At 38.4% G+C, this 17,188-nt stretch overlaps 1 protein-coding gene across 1 annotated transcript in view; it reads left to right on the forward strand.

Annotated features, from left to right (window-relative positions):
• The first annotated feature begins 57 nt into the window (after positions 1–57).
• Positions 58–17,188, forward strand: part of LOC101746988 (probable phospholipid-transporting ATPase IA) — a 77,976-nt gene continuing 60,845 nt past the window's right edge. The window contains exons 1-2 of the mRNA XM_012691761.4: positions 58–2,047; positions 5,369–5,485. Of these exons, the coding sequence (XP_012547215.1) occupies positions 1,990–2,047; positions 5,369–5,485 (175 nt within the window). The 5' untranslated portion in view covers positions 58–1,989. The remainder of the gene's footprint in view (positions 2,048–5,368; positions 5,486–17,188) is intronic.

The following is a 17,188-nucleotide window of genomic DNA, read 5'->3' on the forward strand; positions in this document are numbered from 1 at the left end:
TCGTTCGGCGCGTGGGCTACAGCAACTCCGACTCACAATATTACTCATTTCGTATCTCCCTTTCTTTTTCTTTTTTTATTAGGCTAACAATACACATCACAAGCTAAAAAGATACATAAAAACACAAGAAAAAAGAACCAAAATCTGACTTGCAACATAAGTTATAATATATGCGCACGACAAAACAAGACAGTGCTGAATTTGTACAACAACGTTCCTTACAATTACGACAAACAACACGATAACGAAAACTAATCTAACTAATAATGTAAGGAAATAATTTTATTCACCCATAAACTATTAAAAAATTACATTACTAACCTATTCATTTCACATCTGATGATTCTAAGCCGGTAAATACGAGCGGCACCTGGCGTCGACAGAATCTACCACCGGATCTGAATTGCGACCCACTGCGAAGATCCGACGAGAAGCTCAATTCGCTCGTCGAAGTCTTCTTGATATCTGACGAGTTCGATGAGAAGGGTAATGACGACGAAATTTGCTCAAATGCATGTTGTAGGCACGTCCATACAGACCAACCAGTTCTACAACCTTCAATGCTTTTAGAAAACAAAAAAATATTTAAAAATTACATTTAAAACCGATAAATCACGTGATCACGAAAGAAAGCGAATAAAAAATCGTAGCCAAAAAACAACATTATATTTATTCATTACGATAGAATAGTTAAGGTATGCGCATACCGAACAGAACTACGCATACCATTAGTTTTCACTGTAGTTTTTTTTACTTTTATATTATTTTCTGTCCCTGCCTATTCGTCGGTAGCATATGAGACTATTCGAGCTACGCCCGGAGAGCTAGACGCCTAGAGCTCACGGGCTTCAACCTGAGAGAAATTTCAAACACTAGTACTAGCAAGAGCAGTGCTTCGCAGAATCTATCACCAGATCGGAATCGCGACCCACAGAAGATCCGACAAGAAATTCAATGCCCTGTGTTTACTTATAGGTTAGTTCGACGAGGACGTTATTTTACGTTTAACAAAAAATCTTATCTATCGCTTTTCATGGTGACGAGATCATCAGTGGCATAAAGAGAGCCATTGCCTCAAATAAGTGTAACTTGTGACTTGGTATTCCTTTGACCAACGTCACCCGTTCGTATAATAAATTATTTCTATTTTTTCTACGAACTAAGTTGAATATCTGTGAAATCACGTTCGGCTTGTTACCATGTACACCGCATTGATAAAAAAGACTATAATATGATCACAACAGATCACAATCAAACTGACATAAATATTAAGTGTATTTATTGTGTATGAAACTGACATTTAAATCGTACGCAGACAACAGGCTAAATATTGTGTTTTATTATAGCCAATGAAAACATCATTTAAGATCAAATATATTTGATTGAAAATATTCCTAATTAAAGATTATTTTCCATTAAAAATAGATTTTCTGTAATCAGGTACCCTATTCTTCGAAATGATTTTTCAATCAAAGAAATAATACAAAAACTTCAATATCCAATTTTCTCCTGTAGTCTCGATACCACAATGCTCATCTATCAGGACATTAATTTTTGCCGGACGATATTCCTCCATTAATTTCGAGTTTCAGCAGCCTTGGCAACGTGATATCGAGGACAGCAAATCTGGTTTGTCCATCGCACTAAACCTCTACCTTGCCACCTCTTATACTTTCAGCTGACGATTATGAATTAATGGGCAGTTACTAAATCTTCGTATTCACGAAACTACAATGAATTTACACATTCAGCGCACTCACAGTATCCGACAGCTAAGTATAAACACTTAAAGACGTCAACGTTGTTCGAAAGCAAAAAAATAAAAAAATAAATATTAATAATGTAGAGTTTATCGTTTCGTGATAATGACCGGCCAAGCGTTGCGCGGCGTCTGGTGATAGTGAGAGCGCAGTACTATATAGTATAGGTAATGGCGCTCGCTGTTATCAACTTTAAATAGACACTGTGTGCTGATTTCTCGTGTTAATCATGGTACCTTGGGCTCGTTTGTTCCGAAGACTACACTATGAAGATTTAGGAGAAGCTGGTAAGAAAACATTGATCTAAAATAATATCCAACATAATGTTAAATTACTTGTATCTATCTAATTTACAATTTAACTAATGGGCTTAAGGTTTAATTTTGACTAATGTGTAATTTCGAACAAGTAACTTTTTGGATTTGAAATGTGTTCGCGAATTACTCATAGGTATTATTAACTTCGAATTGAATTTGTTTACTTAAATTTACATATACTACGAATTTATTCCTTGTATTTATTAGTTGTTTTCGTATAGCGTTCTAATATTAATTATCATTATGAATCAAAGAGCGGTTATATCAGGACGTTTGTTTGCGCCGTAAAATAAATCATATTCATATCATTCAGTTCATAGAGCAGGAGTGTATTTTCCATGAGATTTAGCATTCAAGCTCATCTCCACGTGCGGTTGATGGCATTCACGTTGCGTCTTTTTAGTCTTCGGCAACAAGAGGTTTATGTTTGACTAGAATCCCTAAACGCATAAAATAGTGTAACACTATAAGCAAAATAATCAGTACCAACGCTAGAAGTGTGAGTCACAATAGAAAATTTCCCCACAAAGTTATTTTACAAATTAGTTTAGCTATTAGTGAGGAATGTTTAGAGATTTAACACAGTTGCCGTTCCAAAGGTGGAGGACCGTTTATTGTGGTCTACATCATTTACTGGTGGTAGGACCTCTTGTGAGTCCGCGCGGGTAGGTACCACCACCCTGCCTGTTTCTGCCGTGAAGCAGTGATGCGTTTCGGTTTGAGGGGTGGGGGCAGCCGTTGTAACTATACTGAGACCTTAGAACTTATATCTCAAGGTGGCTGGCGCATTTACGTTGTAGATGTCTATGGGCTCCAGTAACCTCTTAACACCAGGTGGGCTGTAAGCTCGTCCACCCAACTAAGACTAATAAAAAAATGCTGGTGCCATTTAGTAAGAAGCTTTGTTAAGAACTTGAGGTAAGTTTTCGTTTGGAGCATTGCCTAGGTGCTGAGCCAGGGTCTAATCAACATGATGACCTTTATGATTATCCCTATCGATTATCCTCTGTGTAGGTTGGTTACTGTGCATTACTGTGTTCGCGAATCTCCGACCAGCCTTGGTTAATCGCTCGTTTCCACTGCTCCTTACGACAGCGCTCGACCCCATACGGCATAACAAACGGTCTCTAAGCTACAAAAGGGTTGGAAGTTTTGCGTCATCCACCAACTCGCCAGACCTTGCGCTGACATACTTCTACTTTTTCCAAAGCTTGGACAACTTCATAGAAGAGAAAAAATGCAATACCTGAGAGGCACTACAAAATGCCTTTGAAGGCACTACAAAATGCCTTTGAAGAAGTTTGTTGCCGGGAACACCTGACTTTTCTAGAAGGGTATTGAAAAATTGGCACTGTGCTAGCAGAGATGCATCGATACCATCGGCGCATATTTTGATTAAAGAAAATGAAAAATATAAAAAAAAAAAACTTTAATTTTCTGTATACTAAACAGCCATTTGGAAGGTAAAGAAAGACCTAAAAGTGGTGCTTTCGATATTTACTATAAAAAAAGCTCGTTAAGTCCATTTATCGCTTACAAGAAGTAATATTTCGTTCCTTAACCAAGACATTAGCGAAGGCTTATTAAACAGTCAGCGGGTATATGGGTGCAAAAGCTTGATGTTTGAAATTGAGAGATAGAAACGAGTGACCACAGTTAAAGCCACGGACAGGTCTTTAGACAGCGCCCGGCGATGCAGACTTTTCAATTTATTCTTATTGCATACTCCATAGAAATTAAGTATAAAAATGCATTGATTCTATTTTTGGCGGTAGGCAGCGGCTTGGCTCTGGCCCTGGCATTACTGAAGTCCACGGGCGATGGTAACCACTCAAATAACAACCATTAAAAAAAAAAAGGGGCTTAATAATAATTTTGATTTTTATTACACGATGTTATTCCTTCACCGTGGAAGTCAATCGTGAACATTTGTTAAGTACGTATTTCATTAGAAAAAACGGTACCTGCCTGCGGGATTCGAACACCGGTGCATCGCTACATACGAATGCACCGGACGTCTTATCCTTTAGGCCACGGCGACTTCAAATAAAAATTAAAAAAAAAAAATCATAAATTGCGTAATTACTGGTGGTAGGACCTCTTGTGAGCCCGCACGGGTAAGTACCACCTCCCTGCCTATTTCAGCCGTGAAGCAGTAATGCGTTTCGGTTTGAAGGGTGGGGCAGCCGTTGTAACTGTACTGAGACCTTAGAACTTATATCTCAAGGTGCGTGGCGCATTTACGTTGTAGATGTCTATGGGCTCCAGTTTCCACTTAACACCAGGTGGGCTGTGAGCTCGTCCACTCATCTAAGCAATAAAAAAAAAACATAATAATAATTTTGAAAATCAAGTAAATAAATCGTTTTATCACGAATCACTTTTCTATCTAAAGATATCACACTCGAACCAGTAGACATTAACGTGCCACTTACACTTGTGAAACTGATAAGATACGGAATTAGACCTAATTCTGTTTTAATATAAAATATATTTTTTTCATTCGAGTTTAATTTAAAAAACAACATTTCCGAATGAAGCACTGCGTTGTCGTCTAAACTCATGCAGAGTCGTCGAGTAGCAGAGCTGCTTTTCGTATGTCGTCACACCAAGCTGGGGGCACGTTACTCTTCATTACCAAATTCACTGTTTACATTGAAAATTTTAGCTATAGTTTGATAAGCCACTTCATCCTACCTCAGTTTGCTACAAGTCCATAGATGCAACAAGAAGAAACTACTTAAAATAAATCGCAACTGGATTGGAATAATGCATTTTACATTCTTCAAACTGAACGCATTATCGATCTTTGCTCAGTTAGCCGTAGATACTCAAGATAGGGGCTTAGAAATTTGGGAGCTTTGGGGGAAAACAGTCAGAGTACTTACAACTTCGACTACCTACGTTGAGTTCAGGGTGGTATAGATGCATTTTCAGATCCACAGACAAACAGACTATTAGAATAAAAATCTTCTAACGAATTTTACTAACTCTTCAATCTTATTTTAAATGTTATATTTATCAGTTAGTGATCTTATTTATAATAAAATGCTTATTCAAAGCAATAATCGATATTAGTTACAATGTCATTTAATCCGTCGAGTCAAGTGCTTACAATAGGGTTAGTTTAAGTCTATCGGACTGTTAATGAAGCCTTTAGCTCTATAGAACGATTGTGACATTAGATAAAGTAATTATACATTTTGACAATCAACGGACTTATAAAGTTCCGATAACTCTATATGAATAATAAGACTACAGGTGTCCTTTACGGTTTCTTTTACTTTGCAGAAACCATAACGGGCAGGATATACCGGACAATTTTAACAATTGGAAGTAATCTATCAAAATGCTGGAGTTTCTCGCGACGATCTTTTCGCCACTACCAACAACCGTTTCCGAGTTTATGTGAGTATCAGATTTTTAGAACTTCTTCTTCTTCTTCTTTATTTTTTGGCTCCGGCATGGTTTGTGCATTAGTCAGCGTCAAGTAATAAGATTTTTATAATTCGCCGTTTTAATTATTTACAGTTTATGAATAGTAAAAAACGAATGAAACTAATCGCGACATAACATAAATGATTAAAAACGCATTAAATTCACAAATGAAATGATAATATGTGATAAAATATATAATCTCAGTAAAATGGCGGTCATTTACTGAGATTTTTTCAGTGAACTTTTTGGAGGATCTCGAGAAGCTACACCTAGCGGCTTTGTTTCATTTTCTCACAATTGTACACTTTCACAGAAACTAAACAGTTAAACCACCTTTTTTACGCATTTAAACCTAAAGAAACACTAAATAAACAAAATAAAACAAATAACACAACTTCACTCCTCGCGTTTCCGCCAAAAAGTACATTTTAGAACTTAAGAAGAAAAAAGCAGCTCATTGCGAACCCAGGTCCAGAAATGGACGTCTATAGATTGATAATAATGAAGTTATTCCCACGTGTTACTTGCTCCTTAAATATACATTTATACTTGTAATAATATTTCATATAATTTCAATTTATTCAAATCGAAACAATTCATAAGACTATCATTTTGCTTTGTCGTTTCTCAAAACTATAATAAAATTTGAAAGCGCCAATAAAAATAAAATGTCACAAATTCAGGTCGTAACGTTGTTGTCATCGTCAGGCGTCAACATTACGAGTGAGACGCGCGGATCCGCTGTTGACATCTCGTTGTCATTTATAACCCAGCGGTGTTCTTTCGCCTTGATTGACTGTAGTATTGTCGTTTGACACTGTAATAACTGGGACAAAACTAAGGAAGGAACGAATCCGAAACCGTCAACGTGTTTCAGCTTTACAAATATGGACTTATAACCTAGATATCGTTGTTTCCTGAAACAATTTATGAATTTTGTATCATAAGTTCTTTAATCTTAACCTTTTATATTAACGTGTAAAATACAATCCCATATTGGTTACTGAAATTCTGAAGTCAAGTCATTGACCCCAAATATCCCGGACGTTCTACGAATGTAATAAATAAGCATGAGGTTAGAATTCATGAAATTGGATTTGCACAAAAAATAGTTATTGATTCAGCTAGAACATGTTACTACGAGCGAGTGTCGAAGGTTCCAATCAGGGAGCTACCGTGCGAAGAATATGTTTGCCGTTTTTAAAATGCAATTGAAATCTCGATATCATATCTCAAGATGAGTGGCGGCACATTGTTATATTTAAAAGTTACACTACCACTTATCACCAGGTGAGCCGTGGACTTGTTCACCACGTCCAAGTAAAAATAGTAATTAAGGCTACGTTTGAGCGGATTACGATTTGTAATTTTATAAATTATCAAAAGATCTTAAAAATAAAAGTTAATAACTAAATAAGCTGATCTAAATCTATAAAGCTTGTTTCTTTGAACGCGTTAATCTCAGGAACTAATCATTCTAATTGAAAAAACATTTTAATATTGGATATTGAGGTCGGATATCACCTGTCGAGTAAAATTATAGGCTATAGGTATAACACATTCTATGACCAATAAGAGCAGAGCATTATTGAAAAATGTTGTAAAAACAGGTAAATTGTATTTATTCCTTTTGAGAGCTTCCGTGGCGTGCGCTGAGTATACGGTTATACCTATGCAACAATGATGTGTGACGGGATAGCCTCTTAAAAAGTACCAAAGAAAACCCGCATTAGCGTTCGTCTACCTTTTTAAGTTCAACTACATATAAGCTCACTAGGTATAATCTTTTTAATTGTAATCATTTTTATTCTAAAATAATGCATTCACGTAGGTACCAAATTGTTTTCAATGCCTCTCAAGACGTGGTTAGTATATAAAACAAAGAAAGTTTCAAATCCTTCAGAATATTATTACAAGTGACCACACCCTACTCTTTTTGTGCCTATCTAACCAGTAATTAATGAAGAACTATACAAAACAAATAAAAAAATACGTTGAATATAATTTAATAAAAAGTACTCACTAAAATACACATTCTAGCAACGTAACGATCGGTTTATTGAAACAGTAAACCACATTAGTGCCTTGGGACGTAGTGACTCCACAAATAATTTAATAAAAAGCCTTTATCAACGTTAATCCATTTAATACAATCACCGGCGATGATTTCTACATTAAACACTAGTAAAACTTTTGAGATTATATTCGTATAAAGTTAATTTATAAAGTACATAATTAAATTAAGTAATTAGATTATAATGCTGTAAACGGTCCAGCTGATGTTAAGTAGTGATCGCCTACACGAGGTCCAAGTTCCAATTGTATTGAAATAACAGAAATAGACATGACAGTTTTTTTTTTATTGTTTAGATGGGTGGACGAGCTCACGGTTCGCTAAAACCCAGTCTGATCCCCACGGGACCGTAAACATGATTCTCCTATGTATAAAAGATATGGTGGTACCTACACCTGCGGGCTCACAAAACGCCCTATCCACAGGTCAGGTAGGACTCCGCTGTGGGTCACTGCAGATTAACATAAAGTACATTTATAATTGGTGTTAGTACCGTTAAAGCACACGATGAGAAGTGAAGGCTCGAGTTTCGCGACGGCTGTCGTTCGAATCCCGGAGTTGGCTAGAATTGTTCACAAATGACATAGAACTTGCATATGAATAATGCTAGATTATTATTATAGTTGACGCAAAGAAAACCCACACGGGTAGGGCATTTACTAGTGGTAGGACTTCTTGTGGGTCCACACGGGTAGGTACCACCACCTTGCCTATTTCTGCCGTGAAGCAGTAATGCGTTTCGGCTTGAAGGGTGGGGCAGCCGTTGTAACTATATTGAGACCTTAGAAATTATATCTCAAGGTGGGTGGCACATTTACGTGGTAGATGTCTATGGGCTCCAGTAACCACTTAACACCAGGTTGGCTGTGAGCTCGTCCACCCATCTAAGCAATAAATAAAGAAACGTGTGGCACTCGGGAACTGCCGCGGTTAAGCTATTGCATAGCATTTTTTATCAACTTATGCAATTATAATTAAACAATGATAATTTAATATTAAAACAATAATAAAACAAGACCATGCTATATTAAACATTAATAAAAGCAAAACCTTAACTGTCCCCTTGACACTCATAAGCTAGACCGCGCGAGAGAGAGATGGACAGACTTTTCATGATGCGCATGCAGTGTGACATCACGCCACGCGCTTATTCACAAACACTACACAAGCGCAAGGTTCAAGAACGCGAGCTACATGGTAGGCGGAGTGAAGGGTGTAAGGTTTTTTTCGTTACCAAATTTCATGATTCGGTCGCCGCGCTCAAGGCCCGCGATAAAAGCTATGCAATAGCTTAAAAAAACCTTGTTTATCGATAAGCAATAAAAAACAGGCCATATCACCCCTAACAAAATTCGCCTTTTTTTCTAACTCGCGTTTTATACATATAAATAAAAGATAACCCAGCGTCTAATTTAGTTTGTCAGCACGCCTTTACGTGCGAGTACAATCAGTAGTGGTTGTACCTGCTGTGTGTGACGGCATCAGGTTGATATGTGACACTGAACGTGGCTTGCGGTCAGGGTGAGATGATATCTCACTGCATTTGTGTTTCGTATTATTTGATAAATGATATTGCGGCTTCACATTTTCACTGTTGCGATGTCACTAGTTGTCGCTCGGTGCCCCCAATAAGGACCATACTGATTGGCGTTTCAAGATTTAGCTTTTTTATTTGTATTACATGTTCTCTTTCGTTTCGTCTTTTTATTTATTACTTAGGTGGTCGAACGAATTCACGGCCCACCTGGCGTTACGTGGTTACCGGAGATCATAGACATCCACAACGTAAATGCCGCCACCTTCCTTGAGATAAGAGATCTCAGGTCTCAGTTTTTACAGTACAACGGCTGCTCCACCCTTCAAATCGAAACGCGTTACCGCTTCACGGCATAATTAGGTGATGAAAATGATGAAAATGTAAACATTTTACCTTGTAAAGATAAGAAAACTAACAAAATAAATATCGTTTTTTGTTGTTGTTACTAGACGTAACTTGGTGAGTCTGAATATAGGCGCAGGTGAACTTTCCGAACCGTACCGAGAATTACCGAATTTATACGATGTCAAGAAAAGGGATGTCCAATATGCGTATTTGAGGATGTTGTTTAATCGATGTTTTTTTCAAATTGATTAAAATTTAAATTAAAAATAAATAAATAAATTTAATAAAAATAAAGTATAACTTCTTACGCGCGTACATAAGTACACGCACCCTTTTTTTCATAGACACAATAATGGAATTAGCTGTCTCGGAATGTGTTATCTCTCTAGCTTATGTTGAGGTCATAATAGTTTCGAATGATCAACCGGCGAAATCCTATTCTGATATTCAAATCTAGAAGCTACAATGAGTGTTGGTACCTTTGAAGAATCATAAAAAATGCCCTTTCGTAGTACAATAAAAATGTCAGCGCGGCATGCCCTAGATATTCACTGACATTTCGACAAATCCCACCGCATCCCCGGGATTATTAAACGATCAAATTATTGAAGCTCACTGCCGCGTGGTACAATCATATTTTTAATATTACGTAATTAGTTTTGTAGAATCTATTTGTGACGAAGTCCTTTCTCTCTCTGATTTTAATTACTGCACTGGAGCAAACTGTTCTCCACAGTATTTTCTCGGCGGTAACTAGTCGTCACCAAGTAAATAAAAGATGGATACCAATTGGAATCCAAATGGAAGATTGGATTTCGATCTTCCACCGAGATTCTGCGAAGCACTGCTCTTGTTAGAGCCAGTGTTAGACATTTTTCTCAGGTTGAGCCCGTGAGCTCACCTACTCGTCCAGGCGTAGCTGGAATAGCCTCTTTGGCTACCAGCCAATAGGTAGGAGGGGAAAAAAGATTGGATTCCAATACACTGCTGCTTATAGTAACAACTTTTTATAGTTAACGATGGCAAGCCAGCATATGGATCGATCGCAACCATCATAAGCATTGTCAAGATATTTTCAAAAGTGCAATCAGTATGCGCTAATTTGAAACAATTTGGGAGGCATAATTGGTATGATGCCGACCACAAACCAAATCTTAGCCACTTACCGTTATGTGAGACGAGCTGAAACGCGAAGGGCATCTCAGTTGCCTCCGAGAAGTAAAATCCTGCGGGCCGTAAAGTCGTCTATCCATCTAGACCAATACGTTTCAGAGATTGTGATTGTATTCACCTTTTCGTGTCCATTAGGTCCGAGTATCACAACCCTCCAGGCTTGTCAAGGCTATCAAATAGGCAACCCTCTACCTAAACCATAAAAAGATTCAATTAAATTAATGAATATAAAGCAAAGGCCACACGCATCCGTCGCGTGTGACCAAGCCGCGCGATAATTTCAGTGATGCGCCTCACAAAAACTCGCCTAGCCCTTTTCGGTCTTATAATTCTACAGTTTATTTACGTAGGTCAACTGCTATTGATAGTAAAAATATTTGAACGTCATTTGAAGGTCATTTGCTCAAGATGTTTGCTGGTTACCATACCATTTTTTTTTATTAAATACGTACTCAACAAATGTTCACGATTGACTTCCACGGTGAAGGAATAACATAACATCGTGTAATAAAAATGAAACCCGCAAAATTATAATTTGCGTAATTACTGGTGGTAGGACCTCTTGTGAGTTCGCGCGGGTAGGTACCACTACCCCGCCTATTTCTGCCGTGAAGCTGTAATGCGTTTCGATTTGAAGGGTGGGGCAACCGTTGTAACTATACTGAGACCTTAGAACTTATATCTCAAGGTGGGTGGCGCATTTACGTCCTAGATGTCTATGGGCTCCAGTAACCACTTAACACCAGGTAGGCTGTGAGCTCGTCCACCGATTTAAGCAATAAGAAAAAAAAATTTAAGAAAGTTCATTGCAAAGCCGTGTTGTACTATAGTTCACAAGTAGGTGGTAGTAGCAGAAGTGTTAGTAAGAACTAGACCCTGAACATTAACGACTCACAGTTACTAGCACATGGTACTGCTGTGGAGTGAATTCGCGATTCTAATATGTATATGCCAGTATTAGACGGTAGTCTATTAATCTTTAACCTTTTCATTCGAAGGGTGTTGTTCCGCGTAACTGGGCCGGAAGTGGCTGCCGACTCGCCGCACCCACTTCCGGCCAATATTTACGAATTATGTCTTCAATACCAGTGTTGTTTGCTACGCTGAAATGGTTCAACGCAAAATATAATACATACAATTGAAATATTTAGGTAGGCATTCTGAAAATGATATTTTAACTAAAAACTTAAACTTAAATGAAATCAATTAACAAACACTACGTAAATAATAAGCTTTCAACAATTTTATTTATCACGGATGACTGCTGTTAGAACGTACATATGAAATACATTTTTATAGTTCTTCGTTTATTTTTTATTACTTAGATGCGAGAAAAAGCTTAAAGCCCACCAGGTGTTCAGTGCAGTTCGATCAATATTTTAATTGCATATAACCATATTTTTCTATACTAATATTATAAAGAGGAAAGATTTGTTTGTTTGTTTGTTTCGAATAGGCTCCGAAACTACTGGACCGATTTGAAAAATTCTTTTTCTATTAGAAGCCGACATTGTCCCTGATGAACATAGGCTACTTTTTTTTTTAAATTTTTATTTAATATTTTTGTTTCATGTGTGTTTTAATGTTTCCGAAGCGAAGCGAGGGCGGGTCGCTAGTTATTCATAAATCTGTTTTTAAAAGTGTATTTAGTTACATATTTTAAAAAACCAGCAGCCTTCCTTACGATTGACGTTATCATTCACTTTCATCGTAGAAAAACACATCACTTTTTAACAAAAATATAATCTAAATCGGCAAAGCTTATTAAACCAAAGAACGTTATAAAATTTTCAAAATTTTGAAACGGCAGTGTCAAAAGTGCTATCGGTAACTTCTAGCTTTTTAAATAATATAAGATGCTACTTGTCCACTACCATCCCCACGTCTGCATTAACATTCTATCCACTACCGGCTCCAGTAATCACTTCAGCATTATTTATCAATCAGAAAGACGTCGCGTCCTTAAATTTGTATTCGCTATAAACATTCGTGTACGGAATTAATGAGTAGTTGTTAAGTTATCGATTATTTAAAGGGTCGGCCTCGATTGTATCGATTCCCTTCGGCCTCACAAATCGATAAAGCTACAGGGAATCAATTAAATGCTTTTTAATTGAGTGATTTGCAGTCGTTTGTCTAGGATTGAATTTATTGACGTTCACGCTGCTTGCCTAGCGGTGTCATTATAAACATTAATCAGGATTCAGCTTCGACACGGGAAATGTACTTATTGTTTACAAATTTTCTTAAAGAAATAAATCGAAAGCCATTTAGAATTCTGCGGTATAGCGCTGAGAGCTCTTTTCAAACTTAATTTGAAAAAGGTCGGCGAAAGTGCCATAGGTCGTATTACTAAAAAAATAAGATTGTTAAACTATTGTTTGAATATGATTATTTCAAGAAGACCTCCATAAGGGGGCTGTTATACAGGGATGAGTCGGAGCAGTCAATGGTCATAGATCTCATAAATTATCTCCCATACGTTGAACTAACCAGATAAATATCCTGACCAAGGGCCCGCTTAATACACGCATCAGAAAAATAGCAGCGCGAGATGACTGGTCTAGAATAGTACGACATGGAACTGATCACCGTTACATTGATCACGAGTACTCTTTACAAGTGAGTGATTGAGTCTGACTGAGACAAAATGAATATTTTACTTTGACACGTGACACAGCAGCACGTGCCGCCACTGCTCGCGCTCCTTCGTTGATGCTTTAATAAGTTCTTTTTTTTATTGCCCTTATAGGCAGACGAGCATACGGCCCACCTGATTGTAAGTGGTTACCGTCGCCCATGGACCTCAGCAATGCCAGGAGCAGAGCCAAGCCGCTGCCTACCGTTAAGTACTCTCCACAAGCCTCGTTTGAAGAAGGACATGTCATAGCGCTCGGGAAACACCGTGTAGGGGAGCTCATTCCATAGCCGGATAGTACGTGGCAAAAAAGACTTCTAGAAGCGCACTGTGGATGACCGCAGTGGCTCCAGTTAGTATGGATGAACTCTACTCTGGTGGCGGGCGGAGCGACGGTAAAAACGAGATGGTGGGATCATCTCGAACAATTCCTCAGAGCACTCCCCATGGAACATACGGTACAGTATTTCAAGTAGCTGCTAGGCAACTGCAAAACTTCGGTTCGATCGTATGAATGATGTGCCGACGCATAAAACACAAACAAACAGCTAACCAAGAAAAAGCTCTAATTCCTAAGAAAATAGAGAGAAATGAATTGAAATTTAAATTTAACTTCGACGTCAGCCCGTGATGAATATAAATCAGGTCGCATCATAATTGAATACAGAATAAAGTTTCAGCTCATCCTGAATAGAAGCAGCGAAAGGCACTCAGCGGGTTTTTCTTTTTCCTTTGGTATTTACCTGACTTTTTTATGGCTTAGTTTGGCGGAAAAACTCACAGTCCATATTAAGTGTTAAGTGGTTGTCGGAGCCCATAGACAGCCACGTAAATACCGCGGTACCACGTAAAAACCCACCTTGAGACATGCGTTCTATAAATATTAGGAGAAATAAAAAATAAATAAAAAAAAACCATACAACTTAAAGCCACTACGTTCATCTATAGTGCGCTTCAGAAATCTTTTTTGCCGCGTACACATGCCACCCGACTTTGAAATGATGGTAACATTTCCGTAAAGACCAAAACCAAACTAGTACGGACTCTAGTCTTCTCGATTTTTTCATATGGCATTGCTGAAGTCCATGGGCGACGGTAACCACTCACCATCAGGTGGGCCGTATGCCCGTCTGCCTACAAAGGCAATAAAAAAAAATAAAAAGAGACTTGTTCACTGAAATCTGAAGACCGCAAATGCATTGATGCCTTTGAATGCTGGAGAAAGATGCTCCGTATTCCATGGGCAGCGTTTCGGACTAACGTATTAATTTTGCAAGAACTCAAAATCTCCTCGCGGCTGTCATCCGAGTGTCTTCGCAGAGTCCTTGAATACTTCGGTCACATTGCACGGAAGGATGGTAGCAATCTCGAGAGGCTCATCGTGACCAGTAAAGTGGATGGGAAAAGGCCTCGGGGGCGCGGCCCAATACTTTGCTCCGACCAGATCCGCACCGCTCTTGATTCGATTTTTTTTTCACGCCCTCTACACCGCCAGAGACAACAAGATCGTGCGTGCAAAGGTGATACAAAAGGGTGGTCACGATCCTCAGCAATGAGGAATATGATGCAAGGAGGAGTTACCTGAGTTTATTTTGATCTTGAGATGAATACGGCTGAGAACGGTTAGAGGTACCTACATTATTTGGAACATTCGTAATCGGGCATGTTGTGGCTCCGGACGGGTTTCTACCGCCAGAATGCCAACCTCGTTTGACATTTTCAGTAATTGCAATGTTATTTCATCGTGGAAGTCAATCGTGAACATATTTTAACCGCGTATTTCATTAGAAAAACTTGTCAGGGGGATTTGAGTACCGACAGAGTCGTATCTCATCTCTCGATACGAATACACCGATGTCGAGATGAATTTAAAGTGTGCATGTGTCTTGTCTCTCTGACTAGTACGAGTATTAACAGACATTGCGCTGGCACTCGCTTGAACACAAAAGAATTCAATATTGCATTTGTTTTTCGTTGAAGTCGAATATTCATGTGGTTAGATTTTACCCAGTTGTGCGAATTTAATAAATAAAAACCATTTACTGTGTACACAACTGTAGTCAGATATAGAGAATGAATGAGATGTGAGGTGGTGTGATGGCTTACGTGAACATCACATTACTGAACGAAATAGAAAATAATTTAAAATAAAAAGCTTAAACTTTGAAAAACTTTACAATAAAATGTCCTTCTACTGTCCTTTTTTCCTACCTACTCGCCGGTAACCTCGACGGGCTATTCCAGCACCTGCTCGACGAGCTGAGAGACTGTGCTATATCTGCCCCAGCTAGAGCGGTGCTTGGCAAAGCTCCCACCGGATCGGAATCACGACCCGCTGAGAAGATCCGGCGGGAAACCTAGTGGGTGGTGTCTATGGGATAAGTTGCAAGTAAATTCCTTTATCGCATTCGCCGATTTCGACGAAAACGGTGACCGCCAGAGCCTCAAAGCACCGAGAGTAGATTTGGAGCATCCGAAATGACGTTCTTTCTAGCAAAGAAAATTGCTCTTAAATTTACTTTAATAATACTAATACTAATACTTTAAAAGCCGTAACGGTTTTCAACCAACATTATAAGGAACTAGCCGTCCGCTTCGCTGGCTATTTAAAATTAACATTATTATTTCCCACCCCCACAAACATTCCCATCATTAACGCCCCCGCAACTGGTGTAGGGAGTCCAACACTCATATAAATATTAGCCTATCCATTAAGTACATGTATTTTCTACAGGGATACTAAGTTTCAAGTCAATCGGATGGTTCAGTAGTTATAATGGAATATCCGTAAAAACCACTGTAGTTTTATATATTAATATATATCGAGTTTCTTTATTCTGTTATCTGTACACACGGTATGTGTATGTGTGTATTTTTATGAAAATTATTATTGTTTGGGATAATGTATCTGACAAAAACGAGTTTCGTTCGACTACATTATGTTGTTTTCCTTTTTGGAAGCGAAGTGTAATTGATCAGCGTCGCGCTTCGAAAGCGGATATCCACGTAAAATATTCGTGGGCGGGCTTGTCGGTTCATGCCGGAATACGGCACGCGGAGACAGTCACGGGAACACAATTAAATGTATGTGGAATAAACGATGTGTGCCATAAATTCTTTACACTAGTCGAGGACTACTAACTATGTAAGCATTAGTAAAGCCGATATGTTATGAACCGGCTGTCAAAAGTGAGCACTCGTGAGTTTAGTCGCGAATCACTTTTATTTGTTGAGACATAAATTACTTTTAATATTGTAAGCGCCATTGAAGGTGTGAAGTCTACAATGAAGTGACGAAAATGAAGTGTAAAGTGAATGAAGGCTCAAGAGGTTGATTATCAATTACACTGTCTAGAGTCTATCCCACCTACCTCGGTGGCATAGTGATTGTTTTTACGCTCGTACCCGTGTTCACGAAACTCACAATACGTTCTACGACCATTAAATATACCTGTTATTTAATTTTCACAGTTAGTGAGAGTTTCGACAGAACACAAGTAAGCAAGTCTGTGTGAGAGCTCGGGTAGGCAGGGCAGGGCAGGGCGCTGCTGGTCTGACGCGCGGCAGTCCTCGCCGGTGACGCGGGGCGGTCGCTCGCACCCTTTCCCTCCTACAGCACGCGTCTCCGTAAAAACAGATAACACTAACATACATTAACAATAACAATGCTATTTAACTTATGATATTTATTTATTAAACAATAACGTTGAGTTAACGTTAACGTTAGAAAATCAATTTTTTTATTTTTAGAACTTAGTGTTAGGTTCGCTTTTCGCTGATCGCATCCGATGGTAAGTGTTCACTTTCATGACCACGCTACTGTTTCACCGGGAACATTTTCGAAAATCTAATCTACAATAAGTGTGTCCTGCGGTTTCACCTTGTAGCATTTGTGATTATAAAGTA

This window comes from Bombyx mori, chromosome 13, assembly GCF_030269925.1.
Source record: "Bombyx mori chromosome 13, ASM3026992v2".
In the NCBI taxonomy this organism is placed as follows: Eukaryota; Metazoa; Arthropoda; class Insecta; order Lepidoptera; family Bombycidae; genus Bombyx; species Bombyx mori.